Consider the following 17,221-nt stretch of genomic DNA (forward strand, 5'->3'; position numbering starts at 1 on the left):
TACCATCGTGTTACAGGTGCTAAATCCCTTTTTGGTTCTTATCTTCATACCATTGTTTGACCTTGTCATTTATCGTCTGGTCTCCAAGTGTGGCATTAACTTCACGTAAGTGCTCACTATGGGCTTCCCAGGTAGCTCTAGTGGTAAAGAATCTGCCTGCCAATGTAGGAGAAATAAGGGACATGGGTTCAATCCCTGGGTCAGGAAGATTCCCTTGAAGAGGACATGGCAACCCACTCCAGTATTCTTGCCTGGAGAATCCCATGGACATAGAAGACCAACAGGCTACAGTCCACAGGGTTGCAAAGAGTCAGACATGACTGAAGCAACTTAGCACCATGCATACAAGTCTTCACTATGCCTATGTTACTCCAAATTGACTCAGAATTTGCCCAGTTTGATAAAGAGTCAGTATCTGTTCTGCTTAGTAATGATTTATTTTGGTTTATCATTTTTCTGCTTCTGTTTAACCACATTAGATTAAATGCCTATTAATACTGGAAGATGGGAATTAGATCTAATTAATTCTTAACTTAGAGAGTCCAAGTCATTACTGCAGACTTACATATGTGATGTTGAAAAGCTAGGAGTACACCTCATGGAAAGTCAAAAGTAAGTGATTAGTCTCCTAAACCAACTTGTTGCTTTGTACTTAAAAGCTGCCTCTTCAAAGCAGTCCAAAGTCTTTGATGATTAACTAATCTCTTTAAATCTCTTACTGTCCCTATGAAACAAATGAAGGACCTCATAAGAGTGGGGATAGAAACTGTCTTCCCCCTTTCTAAATATAAGTGTTATTCTTTGTGAAGTTTGACAGAGGAGGGTGTTAAGTCATCTATAATATCTGATTTAATAGCAATTTCCTTTTGATAATCATTTCATGTATTCAAATGACTTTTTGCCATTTACTCATTCATTGAGCACCAAGTGCTTTGTAAAAGCACAAATCTTGCTTCTAAGGAGTTTATCCTTTAGTAAGGGAGCTAGAAGGAGCAAGGTTATTGCACAAGATAAATTATGTTAATATGTTAAGCCTAAGAAGAGAAACAAAGTACCAGGAAATGCAGAGATGGAAGAGAGTGGCCAGCATCAAGAAAAAATTATAAAGAAGAGGAAAAGAAGGTAATAATATATAGTAACTGGTACATGGTAAATGTTCAATAATTCTGGCTATATTACTATTATTTTTGCTATTGTGATATAATAGATAGAAAAACCATCATAAATAAAGATGGAAAATTTGGTGTGTTACAAAGAATAGTTCAGTGTGACTCAAGTAAAGGTAGAAAGAAGGATACATGAAGGGGGGAGTACTAGGAAATACTTTGAAAGTAATTGAGAACAAATTAGGTAAGCTAAGGGGGTTTAGCGGAGAAGGCAATGGCACCCCACTCCAGTACTCTTGCCTGGAAAATCCCATGGATGGAGGAGCTTAGTAGGCTACAGTCCATGGGGTCGCTAAGAGTCGGACATGACTGAGTGACTTCACTTTCACTTTTCACTTTTCATGCACTGGAGAAGGAAATGGCAACCCACTCCAGTATTCTTGCCTGGAGAATCCCAGGGACAGGGGAGCCTGGTGGGCTGCCATCTATGGGGTCGCACAGAGTCGGACACGACTGAAGCGACTTAGCAGCAGCAGTAGCAAGGGGGTTTAGATTTTATTCTTTAGCACCTACAGTTTAGGTATAATTGCCTCTGTTTCCTCTACAGATCACTTAGGAAAATGGCTGTTGGTATGATCCTAGCATGCCTGGCTTTTGCAGTTGCTGCTGCTGTAGAGATAAAAATTAATGTGAGTACAGTAAATCTTAAGCTCCATGAGGGCAGGATGAAATCTGTTTTGTTCATTTCTCTGACTTGTTCAATCTTGATTCACTGGGCCCTACCACAGTAGCTGTTTTACATAAGGTGAATAATAAGTATTTGTGGCAAATGAGTAGATATAGGAGTAGAGCAGCAGTGTAAAATGAAGCCCACCTCCCACCTGAATGATGTAGGAATTTCCAAACACCAGTATCCAAGATATATAATCATCTCTTTGATACCTTACCAAACACTCAAATACCTTTTGGCAGGTTGAATAATCACTATTGGGGAATGATGTATGGGGCCACAGCCAAGTCACAAAGCATGGAGTTTGTTACCTGACATCGGTGCTTACAGGGGATTCTCTGATAGCTCAGTTGATAAAGAATCCACCTGCTATGCGGGAGATGTGAGTTCAATTCCTGAGTTGGGAAGATACCCTGGTGTAGGGAAAGACTACAGAAGCAGAAGATATTAAGAAGAGGTGGCAAAAATACACAGAAGAGCTATACAAAAAAGATCTTCATGACCCTGATAACTACGATAGTGTGATCACTCACCTAGAGCCAGACATCCTGGAATATGAAGTCAAATGGGCCTTAGAAAGCATCACTATGAACAAAGCTAGTGGAGGTGATGGAATTCCAGCTGAGCTATTTCAAATCCTAAAAGATGATGCTGTGCAAGTGATGCACTCAATATGCCAGCAAATATGGAAACCTCAGCAGTGGCCACAGGACTGGAAAACATCAGTTTTTATTCCAATCCCAAAGAAAGGCAATGCCAAAGAATGCTCAAACTACTGCACAATTACACTCATCTCACATGCTAGCAAAGTAATGCTCAAAATTCTTCAAGCCAGGCTTTAGCAGTACATGAACCAAGAACTTCCAGATGTTCAAGCTGGATTTAGAAAAGGCAGAGGAACCAGAGATCAAATTGCCAACATCAAAAAAGCAAGAGAGTTCTAGAAAACCATCTATTTCTGCTTTATTGACTATGCCAAAGCCTTTGACTGTGTGGATCACAACAAACTGTGGAAAATTCTTCAAGAGATAGGACTACCAGACCACCTTACCTGCCTCCTGAGAAATCTATATGCAGGTCAAGAAGCCACAGTTAGAACTGGACATGGAACAACAGACTGGTTCCAAATCAGGAAAGAAGTATGTCAAGGCTGTATATTGTTACCCTGATTATTTACCTTATATGCAGAGTACATCATGTGAAATGCCAGGCTAGATGAAGCACAAGCTGGAATCAAGATTGCTGGGAGAAATATCAGTAACCTCAGATATGCAGATGACACCACCCTTCTGGTAGAAAGTGAAGAGGAACTAAAGAGCTTCTTAATGAAAGTGAAAGAGGAGAGTGAAAAAGCTGGCTTAAAACTCAACATTCAGAAAACTAAGATCATGGCATCCAGTCCCATCACTTCATGGCAAATAGATGGGGAAACAGTGGGAGACTTTATTTTCTTGGGGTCCAGAATCACTGCAGATGTTGACTGCAATGATGAAATTAAAAGATGATTGCTCCTTGGTAAAAAAGCTATGACAAACATAGACAGCATATTAAAAAGCAGAGACATTACTTTGCCAACAAAGGTCCATCTAATCAAAGCTATGGCTTTTTCCAGTAGTCATGTATGTATGTGAGAGTTGGACCATAAAAAAAGCTGAATGTCGAAGAACTGATGCTTTTGAACTGTAGTGCTGGAGAAAACTCTTGAGAGTCCCTTGGACTGCAAAGAGATCAAACCAGTCAATCCTAAAGGAAATCAATCCTGAATATTAATTGGAAGGACTGATTCTGAAGCTGAAACTCCAATACTTTGGCCACCTGCTGCAAAGAACTGACTCATTGGAAAAGACCCTGATGCTAGGAAGACTGAAGGCAGAAGAAGGGGATGACAGAAGATGAGATGGTTGGATGGCATCACCGACTCAATGGACATGAGTTTGAGCAAACTCTGGGAGTTGGTGATGGACAGGGAAACCGGTGTGCTACAGTTCATGGGGTCACAAAGAGTTGGACATGACTGAGCAACTAAACTGCTCTGATCAGTGCTTACTACAGTGAGGTGGAGATTCCTGCTCCAAACTGCCTTCAGAGTTTTCAAAGCCAAATGCTCTTTAGAAGTAGAAAACTGTGTCCTCTTGACTGGATAAACTTGGCTATCAAGATAGCACTGCAGTATATGATCTCATTGTATCTCACAGGTGATTTGTTGGTAATTCTAACATGTGTTCTCTGTCCTAAGGAAATGGCCCCATACCAGCCAGATTCCCAAGAGATTTTCCTACAAGTCTTAAATCTGGCAGATGATGAGGTGAAGATAACAGTGCTCAGCGATGAAAATAATACTCTGTTGGCAGAGTCCATCAATTCTTTTCAGGTGACATACGGACTTGAGTGAGTTAGAAACACATTCAGATTATTTGGCAAGACAGCACCGTAATACAGTGGTTTGTAGCATGCATTTGTTGAGTCAAACTGTCCCAATCCAATTCCTGATTCTGTCACTCTGTAGTTATAAGACCTTGAACAAGTTATTTGTATCTCTAAGCCTCAGTTTTATCATCTGTAAAATGGCAGTAATTTTTATGTCATAAGCTGTGGTAAGGATAAATATATAAAAAAAAAGTGCTTAGCATAATGTCTGAGACATTGTAAGTTCTCAATAGGTGGTAATTTGTTTTAGTATTTCAAACTGCTTCCTACACACACCCTGTGGAAGACTTTAGCTTGCATATTTTCCTTCTATATTATACATATTCTGAAATATTCATTTAAAAATACTTTAATAAAATATACATTTATTATTGAAAATTAGGGAGTGTGTCAACAGATATAAAATCCACCTATAAGTCCATCACACAGATATTAATTATAGATAGCAGTTTTGTATAAATGAATAAACAAATTTTTAAAAAGTATTGAAACACTGTATGCTGTATTGACTTTGAAATTTTCTTAAGATAAACTGCATCAAAAGCATTTTCCTGTGTCCTTAGATATAAGCATTTTCCTGTGTCCTTTGAGTATGTGGTATTAATGGATACATAATACTCCATTCTGTGGAAATATCTCAGTTTAGTAAAACATTTCCTTATCGGTATTTTAATTATTATAAGTAATCCTATAATGAACATCCTTACTCATAAATCTTTATTCATGCCTATAATTCATCCTATGGTATATTACCAGAAATGGTATTATGAAGTTAAAGAGTAATGTTGAAAATATCTGATGAGGTCAACTGCCCTGGTTTACTATGAGATTGTATTGTTCAAGGTGGGGGTTTTACTATGAGATTGCAGTGTTCAAGGTGGGGTAGAAGGTGAATGTAACAGGCTCTTCATTCTGCAGAATATGCCACACTATTCCAAACTCCACTTGAAGACAAAAAGCCAGAATTTCCACTTCCAATTGAAATATCACAATGTGTCTGTCTACACTGAGCATTCTGTGGAGGAGAAAATATGGTACACCCTGATCATTCGAGAAGATGGGGAAAGTATTTCTAGCATGATGGTAAGTGAGGAATGGCCTAATTTCCAAATTATCTTAGAGTATGATGACTGGCTCATCAATATCTTACCAATGATATATCTGATGATCAAATTTTATGATTATCACTTCCTTCTAGTCACTGGTAACTGATTTTTACTCCCTCTATTGTAGGTGAAGGATGAAGAAAACAAAACAACCAATGGGATGATAGCCATGAGGTTTGGATATCAAGGAGACCCAGGCCTCTCTGTTCTCTTGAATCTGGGGTCTCTTCTAAGCTGTGGGGCTTCAGAAGAGACCCCATATTCTTCATTCTGCAGAATATGTCACACTATTCGAGATGCCACTTGAAGACAAAAAAACAGAATTTCCACTTCCAATTGAAATAACACAATGTGTCTGTCTACAGAACTTCACATTCTGATTGTCTTGTATAGGATGCTTTTTCCTAGAATGTCAGGAGGATTGGTGTCAAAGCATTTCCCCAGGGAACTGAGAGGCACAGATTCAAAACCAAGTCTTTCGGCTTGCTTTCTCAATGATAGTCAAAAATGACCCTGTGTCTATGTACGCCCCTCTGTGCTCTGTCGCATGGATTGCTTCTACTGAATTTTATGCACTTGTCTTGCTCTTAAGAAAAAAATCAACTACTTCCTGTCTGTGATCCTCAGAGAGAAATTTAGAAGTAAATATTTCTCCCTTCACTACTGGAAGTTGAATATCTTTTATAGTTACTATGTTTTTAAAGTAAAATTTAAAATGAACCTATAGAGGCATCATGGTTTAGTAAAGGTAACATACTTGGAGTCAAAACACTTGGTTTTGAATCTAGATAAGCTTGAAGGTCTCGTTAGATACCCTGGGACAGTTACAAAGATGAAGCCCTGAAGAGGTCACTTGCTCACAGGGGCAGGATGCATGTGCCTGTGGCCATCAAGATTAGATGGTTGCTATAGAGAATAGCATTTTAGAGGAGAACTTTTAATGAAAAATTTGAATTTCACTGAAGGCTGGAACAGTCATAATAATCTGCCTTTGCATGATTTTCAGAAAAATTAAACAGATCAAAATATGTCTTCCCTGGGTCAGAGAGCAGTGGAAACCTCCAGTAAGGATGAAAGGGAGCAATTTCTAGGTTAGTGCAGGATGACCAAAAATCCAGGAATCAACATCAACAGTTTTAGAGGGAATTGCCCTTCTAATCCCATGAGCCAGGGACTAACACAAATGCTACCAAAAATTGAAACAGAGGGAACAATTTAGGCTCAGGTTCAAAAGACTAAAAAGATGGTTCTGGAAGAGTTCAAGTTTGTCTGAAGACCCAAACAATGATAGCTTAACCTACTGTGGGTTGGGAGTCTGAGTTTTATATAAATTTAATCAGACTTCATTTATAAAGTAAAGTATCAGTTTTATATAAATACTAATATGTATTTATATATACATAATTATTTTCCTTTTTGAGCTTCAAGTGATGAATTCCATCATTAGAAAACAGAAAGAAATCAGGTGCACCTAAGCTGGGTTTCTGAGGAGGCTCAAACTGCCATGAGTGATCATGATAGTATCATCCCAGTTGAGATCAAGTGATGATATGGCAGACAAAAAGCTAATACCTGAGGAAAGAAAAAGATAGGGACAGCTAAGACTACTAATTACTTATGTGTGAGTTCCTTTATTCATTCAGTTAACAATATATATCATGTACCTTTTATGTGCCAGCCTCTGTTCTAGGCACTAGGCATATAGCAATAAACAAAACAGAAAAGGCCCCTGCCCATTTTTCAGGTGGGAGAGTTTTTCTGATCTCTAACAGTGTCTCTACCCTTAGGTTTGTTAACACTTTGCATGAAGAGGTCAATGTCTCCCTGGGTACAGATGCATCCCTCATTGTTGCTGAAGACTATGGTGTGTCTGCTTACAGAACTGTGCAAAGAGGAGAGTAAGAGCACTACCCTGTGGACATTTTATTTTTATCAACAACTGATTTTTAAATACTTTGTTTGTGTAATAGGTGGGCAGATTAGGTTTAGAAGTTACACCTAATTATATACCTAATATATCTCAGCTAATTGTAAATATACACAGACTCCTCTTTTGCAACCTTTGACTCCTTTCCTCAGTCTCATTTTCTGCAGAGACATATTGAGACCATGCTTGTTGTGAAGGCCATCTCCTGGAGGTTTGCCAGTTTATTATTGGCTCTCATTCCTACCCTTTTGTAACTCCTATTAACACCTTGTTACTTTGAGCTTATCCTTTCAGATTCAGTTTTAAGCTGTTCTACTAGTTCATAAGGTTCAGAAGAGAAAAATTCATAAGATTTAGATGAGAAGACTTAGAGTCTGAAGTATACAACAGAAGGCAATTTGTACCTTCTGCATTCAGGTTTAAGGTTAAAAAAAAAAATACCCAACAGGCGATGAAATCTCAGATCAGGTGTGGAAAAAACCTTGCAAGAAAATAATTTACTCTAAGACTCCTCAAAGAGAAATGGTAGCTTTGCTGATTGATTCACCATCAGTAGAGAGATGAAATCACTCTTTCCACCAGAGATGGAAGTGCTTTTCTAAATTGTAATGTTCATTCTAACCTAAATTTATCCTGTTGCAGATATCCTACAGTGCATTGTAGAACAAAGAATGAGGATTTTTCGCTGAATTTGGGCCTACTAGACTTTGGTGCAGTTTATCTGTTTGTTATTACTAATGTAAGTAGCCCATGGCTATCCTCAGTCTTTCCTTCCATATATCTGTATCTATATAACTATATCATATCTAAACATATATAATCTATGTCTATATGTATCTATATATATATCCTGGATCCAAAGAAGACTCTGTGGCAAGACGGTATCACATACTTATCTCTAGTGTAAGGTGATAGCTTCTATAGTGACTTTAGAAAAGCTACTAAGGTCTCCAGAGAGGACTTAAAATAGATAACATTGGCAGCAGGCACAGGATCTTGGGGAATGGTAGACATAACTTATCTTGAGTCACTGCTAGACATGGTCTGCTCCAGTCTCATTATGGCACCAAGAAAACTAAAATTATTTTGGTCTTCTTGACTGACTCCACATGTGGTTCTCCTAGCTCCTTGGAAATTGATCTGCTAGTATATCACAGTCTGAAATACCAAGACTTGCAGCAAATGTCAATCTTTACACAAAGTTTGGGGGATCAATTAACTGTGGCCCATCAAAAGCAGTTGTTCAGCCATCAGGGTTTTAGACCGCTGATGTTAATTTTGATTCTAATTTTATTCCATTACTTTTGACATTGTATTAAATATAAAAAGTAGATAGTGAATAAGAAAAATATGGAATACTTCTAGAAGGATGATGAGAATAATCTGTAACATTTTATTTATTGTAATTTAATTAGCATGACATTTTTGGTATGCCATTTTTTATTATAGCCTTATTGAGATATAATTCATATACCATACAATTCACCCACTTCAAGTATATAATGGTTTAAAATGTATTAACATATTCAATATGCATTGTATGTTCAATACATATGTAGAATATATTTTCAAGAATATATATTCAGTAGTGTTTAAAAAATTCGGAGTTGTGTAATTTTAGAACATTTTCCTCGTTCCAAAAAGAAGCCCCATACTCATCAGCAGTTACTCACCATTTCCTCCCAAACCCCTTATGCCTAGACAATTACTTGTTTACTTTCTTTCTTTATACATTGATCTATTTTGGACATTTAGTATAAATAGAATGATATACTATGTGATCTTTTGTGTCTGGATTCTTTCATTTAGCTTATTTTTAAGGTTCACTCATACTGTAGTATATAACAGTTCAGTTCAGTCGCTCAGCCGTGTCCAACTCTTTGCGACCCCATGAACCGCAGTACACCAGGCCTTCCTGTCCATCACCAATTCCCAGAGCCTACCTAAACTGATGTCCTTTGAGTTGGTGATGCCATCCAACCATCTCATCCTTTGTCATACCCTTCTCCTCCTTCCCTCAATCTTTCCCAGCATCAGGGTCTTTTCAGGGTATATAACAGTACTTCACTTCTTTTTATAGCCCAATAATATCCCATTGCATGGAGAAGGCAATGGCAACCCACTCCAGTACTCTTGCCTGGAAGATCCCATGGACGGAGGAGCCTGGTATGCTGCAGTCCATGGGGTCGCTAGGAGTCAGACACGACTGAGCGACTTCACTTTCACTTTTCACTTTCATGCATTGGAGAAGGAAATGGCAACCCACTCCAGTGTTCTTGCCTGGAGAATCCCAGGGACGGGGGAACCTGGTGGGCTGCCATCTCTGGGGTCACACAGAGTCGGACACGACTGAAGCGACTTAGCAGCAGCAGAAGCAGCATGGATATAACACATATTGTTTATGTATTCATCAGTATATGGACATTTGGTGTTTTCACCTTTTGACTGATATAAATAATTTAGCTGTGAATATTCATGTACAAATGTTTGTGTGGGCATATATTTTCATTTCTCTTGGGTATATAACTAGGAGTGGAATTGTTGGGTCACATGGTAATTCTGTGTTTAACCATCTGAGGAACTGCCATGTGCTTAGTCGCTCAGTTGTGTCCGACTCTTTGTGACCATTTGGACTGTAGCCTGCCAGGCTCCTCTGTACATGGGGATTCTCCACACAGGAATACTGGAAGGGGTTGCTATACCCTCCTCCTGGGGAACCTTCCCAACCGAGGGATCAAACCCAGGTTTCCTGCATTGCAGATGGATTCTTTACTATCTGAGCCACCAGGGAAGCCCTTTTGCAAAGTGAATGCACATTTATCATTCCCATGAGTTGAAAGTGGCAATATTCTCACATCTTTGTAGCACTTATTTTTCTGTCTTATTAATTATAGCCATTCTAGTAAGTATGAAATGGTATCTCATTGTGGTTTTGATTTGTATTTTCCTGATGGCTAATGATGTTGAGCACCTTTTAATGTACTTATTGGCCATTTGTAATCAGGTTTGGAGAAATGTCTATTCAGATTCTTTGTGCAATTTCTAATTGAATTGTCTTTTAATTATTGACTTGTAAGGGCTTTCCAGGTGATGCTAGTGGTAAAGAACCTGCCTGTCAATGCAGGAGACATAAGAGACATAGGTTCCATACCTGGTTGGGGAAGATCCCATGGAAGAGGGCATGGCAACCCACTCCAGTATTCTTGCCTGGAGAATCATGGACAGAGGAGCCTGGCAGTCTACATTCCATAGCGTTCACAAAGAGTTGGACAAGACTGAAGCAACTTAGCATACAAGTATTCTTTATGTATTTTAAATATAAGTCCATTATTAGATATACAATTTGCAAACATTTTCTCCCATTCGTAAAATTGTCTTTTTAACTTTCTTGATGGTGCCCACTGAAGTACAAACACTTTTAATCTATATGATGTTCAGTTTATCAACATTTTCTTTGGTTGCATATGCTTTAAGTGTTACATCTAAGAAACCATTGCCATATCTAATCTCTTGAGGATTTATGCCTATATTTACCTCTAAGTTTTATTGTTTTTACCTCTTACATTTTAGTTCAGTTCAGTCACTCAGTCGTGTCCGACTCTTTGTGATCTGTGACCCCACGAACTGCAGCATGCCAGGCCTCCCTGTCCATCACCAACTCCCGGAGTCTACCCAAACTCATGTCCATTGAGTTGGTGATGCCATCCAACCATCTCATCCTCTGTCATCCCCTTCTCCCTCCTGCCCTCAATCTTTCCCAGCATCAGGGTCTTTTCAAATGAGTCAGCCCTTTGCATTAGGTGGCCAAAGTATTGGAGTTTCAGCTTCAACATCAATCCTCCCAATGAACACCCAGGACTGATCTCCTTTAGTATGGACTGGTTGGATCTCCTTACAGTCCAAGGGACTCTCAAGAGTCTTCTCCAACACCACAGTTCAAAAGCATCAGTTCTTTGGTGCTCAGCTTTCTTTATAGTCCAACTCTCACATCCATACATGACTATTGGAAAAACCATAGCTTGACTAGACAGACCTCTTACATTTAGGACTTCTATATGTAGCTAAGTTGGTAAAGAATCTGCCTGAAATGCAGGAGACCTGGGTTCGATCCCTGGGTTGGGAAGATCCCCTGGAGAAGGAAATGGCAACCCACACCAGTATTCTTGCCTGGAGAATCCCCATGGACAGAGAAGCCTGGTGGGTTATGGTACATGGGACTGCAAAGAGTCAGACATGACTTAGCAACTAAATCACCATTTAGGACTTTAATCTATCTTGAGTTAATTTTTGCATATGGTATGAGCTTGGGGGTTAACTTCATTCTTTTGTATGTGAACATCCAGTTGTCCCAGCACAATCTGTTGAAGATTCTTCTTCTCCCACTAAATGGTCTTGACATTCTTGTCAAAAGTCAACTGACCAAACATGTGAGGGTTTATTTCTGGAGTCAATTCTATTCCATTTACCTATATATTTATTCTTGTTCCAATACCATAATCTGTTAATTACTGTTACTTTGTAGTCAGTTTAAAAATCAGGAAGTATGAGTCTTTCAATTTTGCTCATTCTTCCCTTTCAAGACTGGTTTGGCTATTATGGGTTCCCTGAATTTTCATATATTCTTAGGATTAGCTTGGAATCAGCAGCTGGCTGGGATTTTTTATAAAGATTGCATTGAATTTGTGAGGTGATTGTGAGGAGTTTTGCTACCTTAACAATATTGTCTCCTGATCAGTGAACATGAACTGTCTTTCCATTTATCTTAGGTCTTCTTCAAGATGTAAATATTTTCAACAATGCTTTTATACTTTTTAGAATATAGGTTTTACATTTGTTGTGTTATATTTATTCCTAAGTATTTTATTCTTTATTTTGCTGTTACTAATGGAATCATCCAAGTACTGCATTTCAGACTCTTGTTGACCATAATGGCTACTCCACTTCTTCAAAGGGATTCCTGCCCATAGTAGTAGGTATAATGGTCATCTGAGTTAAATGCACCCATTCCAGTCCATTTTAGTTCGCTGATTCCTAGAATGTCGACGTTCACTCTTGCCATCTCTTGTTTGACCACTTCCAATTTTCCTTGATTCATGGACCTAACATTTCAGGTTCCTATGCAATATTGCTCTTTACAGCATTGGACCTTGCTTCTATCACCAGTCACATCCACAACTGGGTTTTGTTTTTGCTTTGGCTCCATCCCTTCATTCTTCCTGGAATTATTTCTCCACTGATCTCCAGTAGCATACTGGGCACCTACCGACCTGGGGAATTCCTCTTTCAGTATCCTATCATTTTGCCTTTTCTTACTGTTCATGGGGTTCTCAAGGCAAGAATACTGAAGTGGTTTGCCATTCGCTTCTCCAATGGACTACATTCTGTCAGACCTCTCCACTATGACCCGCCTGTCCTGGGTGGCCCCACATGGCATGGCTAATACTTTCATTGATCCATGTGATCAAATTGCCAACATCTGCTGGATCATCGAAAAACCAAGAGAGTTCCAGAAAAATATCTATTTCTGCTTTATTGACTATGCCAAAGACTTTGACTGTGTGGATCATGATAAACTGTGGAAAATTCTGAAAGAGATGGGAATACAGACCACCTGACCTGCCTCTTGAGAAACCTATATGCAGGTCAGGAAGCAACAGTTAGAACTGGACATGGAACAACACACTGGTTCCAAATAGGAAAAGCAGTACGTCAAGGCTGTATATTGTCACCCTGCTTATTTAACTTATATGCAGAGTACATCATGAGAAACACTGGGCTGGAAGAAGCACAAGCTGGAATCAAGATTGCTGGGAGAAATATCAATCACCTCAGATATGCAGATGACACCACCCTTATGGCAGAAAGTGAAGAGGAACTAAAAAGCCTCTTGATGAAGGAGAATGTGGAGAGTGAAAAAGTTGGCTTAAAGCTCAACATTCAGAAAACTAAGATCATGGCATCTGGTCCCACCACTTCATGGGGAATAGATGGGGAAACAGTGGAAACAGTGTCATACTTTATTTTTCTGGGCTCCAAAATCACTGCAGATCGTGACTGCAGCCATGAAATTAAAAGACACTTGCTCCTTGGAAGAAAAGTTATGACCAGCATAGACAGCATATTGAAAAGCAGAGACATTACTTTGCCAATGAAGGTCCATCTAGTCAAGGCTATGGTTTTTCCAGTGGTCATGTATGGATGTGAGTTGGACTGTGAAGAAAGCTGAGTGCTGAAGAATTGATGCTTTTGAACTGTGGTGTTGGAGAAGACTCTTGAGAGTCCCTTGGCCAACCAGTCCATTCTGAAGATCAGCCCTGGGATTTCTTTGGAAGGACTGATGTTGAAGCTGAAACTCTAATACTTTGGCCACCTCATGCAAAGAGTTGACTCATTGGAAAAGACTCTGATGCTGGGAGGGATTGGGGGCAGGAGGAGAAGGGGACAACAGAGGATGAGATGGTTGGATGGCATCACCGACTCGATGGACATGAGTCTGGGTGAACTCCAAGAGTTGGTGATGGACAGGGAGGCCTGGTGTGCTGCGATTCATGGGGTCGCAAAGAGTCAGACACGACTGAGCGACTGAACTGAACTGAACTGAATGGAATCATTTCCCTAATTTCATTTTTAAATTGCTCATTGGAAATATGTAGAAATACAATTGATATTGATCTTATGTCCCGCAACCTTACTAAACTTGTTTGTTAGTTTTAATAGATTTTTAGTGGATCCCTTAGGACTTTATACATACAAGATCATGTTATCTGCATAAAGAAGCGTTACTTCTTTCTTTCAGTGGATGACTTTTACTTCTTTTTCTTAATGAAGTACTCTTGCTTGAACCACCAATAAAATACTGAATAGAAGTGGTGAGAGTAGACATCCACTTAGGGGGAAAGCATTCAGTCTTTTATCACTTGAGTACAATAGCTGTGGGGTTTTCACAGGTGTCATTGATTGGGTATCAGGTTAAGTTCCCTTCTATTCCTAGTCTCTTGTGGTTTTTGTTTGTATGTTTTTTACTAGGAAAGTGGGAGGAGGCATTGAATTTTGTCAAATGCTTTTTCTGTGTCTACTGAAAACCCTGTGATTTTCTATTGATATGGTGCATTGATTGATTTTCTGCTGTTAAAGCAACCTAGCTGTATTAGTTTTCTAGGACCGCTGTAACACAGTACCACAGGCTGAATGGCTTAAACAACAGAAATTTATTGTCTTACAGTCATGAAGGCTAGAAGTCCAAGACCAAGGTGTTGGTAAAGTAGGTTCCTTCTGAGAGCTGTGAGAAAGAATCCATTTCATTTCGCTTCCTTTAGTTTTTAGTGGTTTTCTGGCAATGTTTGGTGTTGCTTGGTATATAGAAGAATCACCCCAGTCTTTACTTTCATCTTCTCATGGAATTCTCCCTGTATATTTGTCTATGTCCAAATTTCTCTTATGAAGACACCAGTCTTATTAGATTAGGGCCCACCTAAGTGAGCTTATTTTAATTTGACTAATTATATCTGCAACAATTCTATTTCCAAATAAGGTCACATTCTCAGGTGGATAATGGGGGTTTGAATTCAACATATGAGTTTTAGGGGGACACAACTCAACTCATAACACTTGCATTCCTGGTGTTATTTCATTTTTTCCTTGTTCAGTCTATAGTATAATGCTCAAGTTAGAGGCTATATGTATTGTTTCTGAATGCAAGGATCTAATAAGCATCTAGAGTAGAGATCATAAATTAGAGGTTCTGAGGGCCCAGTTCCTATGTAGTTCTGTTTTGTCTGGTTGCAGTCTTGACAAAAATGATAATAATTATTAATTGACAATATTTAAAATTTAAGCAATTTCACCAAAGAAACTGGATTCCTAACATTTCTTTGTTATTAGATCAGAAAGTTTTGTAACAAGTATTACCATGTCACTTAGCTGGTGCTATAGTGGCTGTACACTTTAGACAGTTTACCATAGTCTGTATCATTCCCATTCAATCTACTTTGCTTACTTAATTATTATATTTGTCTGTGAATATTTAAGAATGTGACTTTTATTTAAAAGCTCAGGTCATGGTCTTCTCTGAGGCTAAGAAAACCCAAATATATGCCCAGTATTGTTCACAATATCAACGAAAGCAACACTTCCCTTACTACATTTTGAATGCAGTGACTCTGACTCTTATGAAGACATCAGTCATATTAGATTAGGGCCCACCCCAATGATTTAATTATAACTTGACTAATTATATCTGCAACAACTCTATTTCCAAATAAGGAAATCAAATCAAAATCATTTCAACATCAAGAACTTTTTATTTCAGGAGTTTTGAACTTGATATTTTATCTCTTTTTAATCTCATGATATATCCATGTATTACATCTACTATTTAATAACACCTGCTACCTAATAACTTGGTTTTACTCCTATAAAAATACATAATTTCAGAAATTTCATTACAATTATTGTACAGTAAAAACCAAATACAGCTGAGAACTTGCATACGGTAAAAGTAGTTTTAGGGAAAAAAAGACTGTATAATCATGTATATTTGGTAACATTAATAACAAAAAATTGGCCCTGAAAAGATTCTTTTTGACCAAAATTTTATAGGAATATAGCATCTTTTTGACAAAATTTTTATGTGTAAGTTTGAGTTTAAAAATAATGGCTAGAAAATAGAAGACAAAATAGCAGGTGGTATTTGATAAAGGTATTTAAAAATTGATCAGGCAAATCTTTAATGTAAGGATTACCAAGAAATAATTTATTCTAATAAAGTAATTTTAGTAAGATATTTAAATGGAAAATGTTAGAAATATTTTAATTGTACTTTTTAAAGTACATGCTTTTCTGATAATTGTTCATATATCAGTGCCATTTTACATTTAAAATGTTGGCCAGGATCAAAATATGCAGTAGGTCAAAATGTTGGGACTCCAAACTACAATATTGAAATAGTCTACCATTTAAGGGCTCTGCAATAATGGTATCTGATTAACTGAAGCCAGCCAAGTGAGTGCAGTGTTACCAAAAGGAATTTAAAAAACATGAAATTGTGTAGAAAATGCTCAATCTCTTCATGGTACAACAAGAATGACAATACAATCAGGAGATGGATGTAAGATCATAAATGCAATAGGCCAGTAATATTTACTTGAGACTCCTAACAAGCCCATTTCTTGTTTCCCTCACTAAGAGAACCAATCAGGGTCCTCAGGCCTGGAAGATGGAATACATGCCAGCCAACAAAATGTCCATCGCATGGCAGCTACCACAATATGCCCTTGTTACAGCTGGGGAGGTCATGTTCTCTGTCACAGGACTTGAGTTTTCTTATTCTCAGGTAGGTTTTTGCAAGTGGAAAGTGGAGATAGAATTACTGCTCAGAGGATGGAGTTTTAATCCTGACATTGCTTCACTTGGGGCTTCCCTGGTGGCTCAGATGGTAAAGAATCTGCCTATAATGCAGCAGGCCCAGGTTCAATCCTTGGGTTGGGAAGATCCCCTGGAGAAGGGATTGGCTACTCACTCTAGTATTCTTGCCTGGAGAATTCCATGGACAGAGGAGCCTGGCAGGATACAGTCACTGGGGTCACAAAGAGTTGGACACAACTGAGCAACCAACACTTTGACTGCCTTAATTAGATATGTGACCATGGCCAAGACCTCTATAGTTTTTAGCTTTAGATTTCTTATGACCCTGAACAGAGTATCAGCTTGACTCCCAGGAACATGGCAGGCTGGATCCCTATGCTGTATGGGATCCAGAAGAGGATACTAAAATATCAAGAATAAGGACTGTGGAATCAAACTGCCCAAGTTCAAATTTTGGCTGAACATCTATTGTGTAACCTTCAGCAAGTGAATTATCATCTCTCTGATGCTATTTTTGTGTAAAATAAGAATAGTAATAGAAATTATCCCTTATGGTTGTAAT

At 38.5% G+C, this 17,221-nt stretch overlaps 1 protein-coding gene across 2 annotated transcripts in view; it reads left to right on the forward strand.

Moving 5' to 3' along the window:
* SLC15A2 (solute carrier family 15 member 2) overlaps window positions 1-17,221 on the forward strand; it is a 42,588-nt gene that overhangs the window by 22,781 nt on the left and 2,586 nt on the right. For both annotated transcript variants that reach the window (XM_004002966.6, XM_060418518.1), the window contains 8 exons: window positions 17-105; window positions 1,714-1,795; window positions 4,073-4,207; window positions 5,182-5,346; window positions 5,497-5,543; window positions 7,157-7,267; window positions 7,939-8,035; window positions 16,481-16,627. In XM_004002966.6, coding sequence (XP_004003015.2) covers window positions 17-105; window positions 1,714-1,795; window positions 4,073-4,207; window positions 5,182-5,346; window positions 5,497-5,543; window positions 7,157-7,267; window positions 7,939-8,035; window positions 16,481-16,627 — 873 coding nt within the window. The remainder of the gene's footprint in view (window positions 1-16; window positions 106-1,713; window positions 1,796-4,072; window positions 4,208-5,181; window positions 5,347-5,496; window positions 5,544-7,156; window positions 7,268-7,938; window positions 8,036-16,480; window positions 16,628-17,221) is intronic.

The sequence above is a fragment of the Ovis aries genome, chromosome 1 (assembly GCF_016772045.2).
Source record: "Ovis aries strain OAR_USU_Benz2616 breed Rambouillet chromosome 1, ARS-UI_Ramb_v3.0, whole genome shotgun sequence".
NCBI classification, from domain to species: Eukaryota; Metazoa; Chordata; class Mammalia; order Artiodactyla; family Bovidae; genus Ovis; species Ovis aries.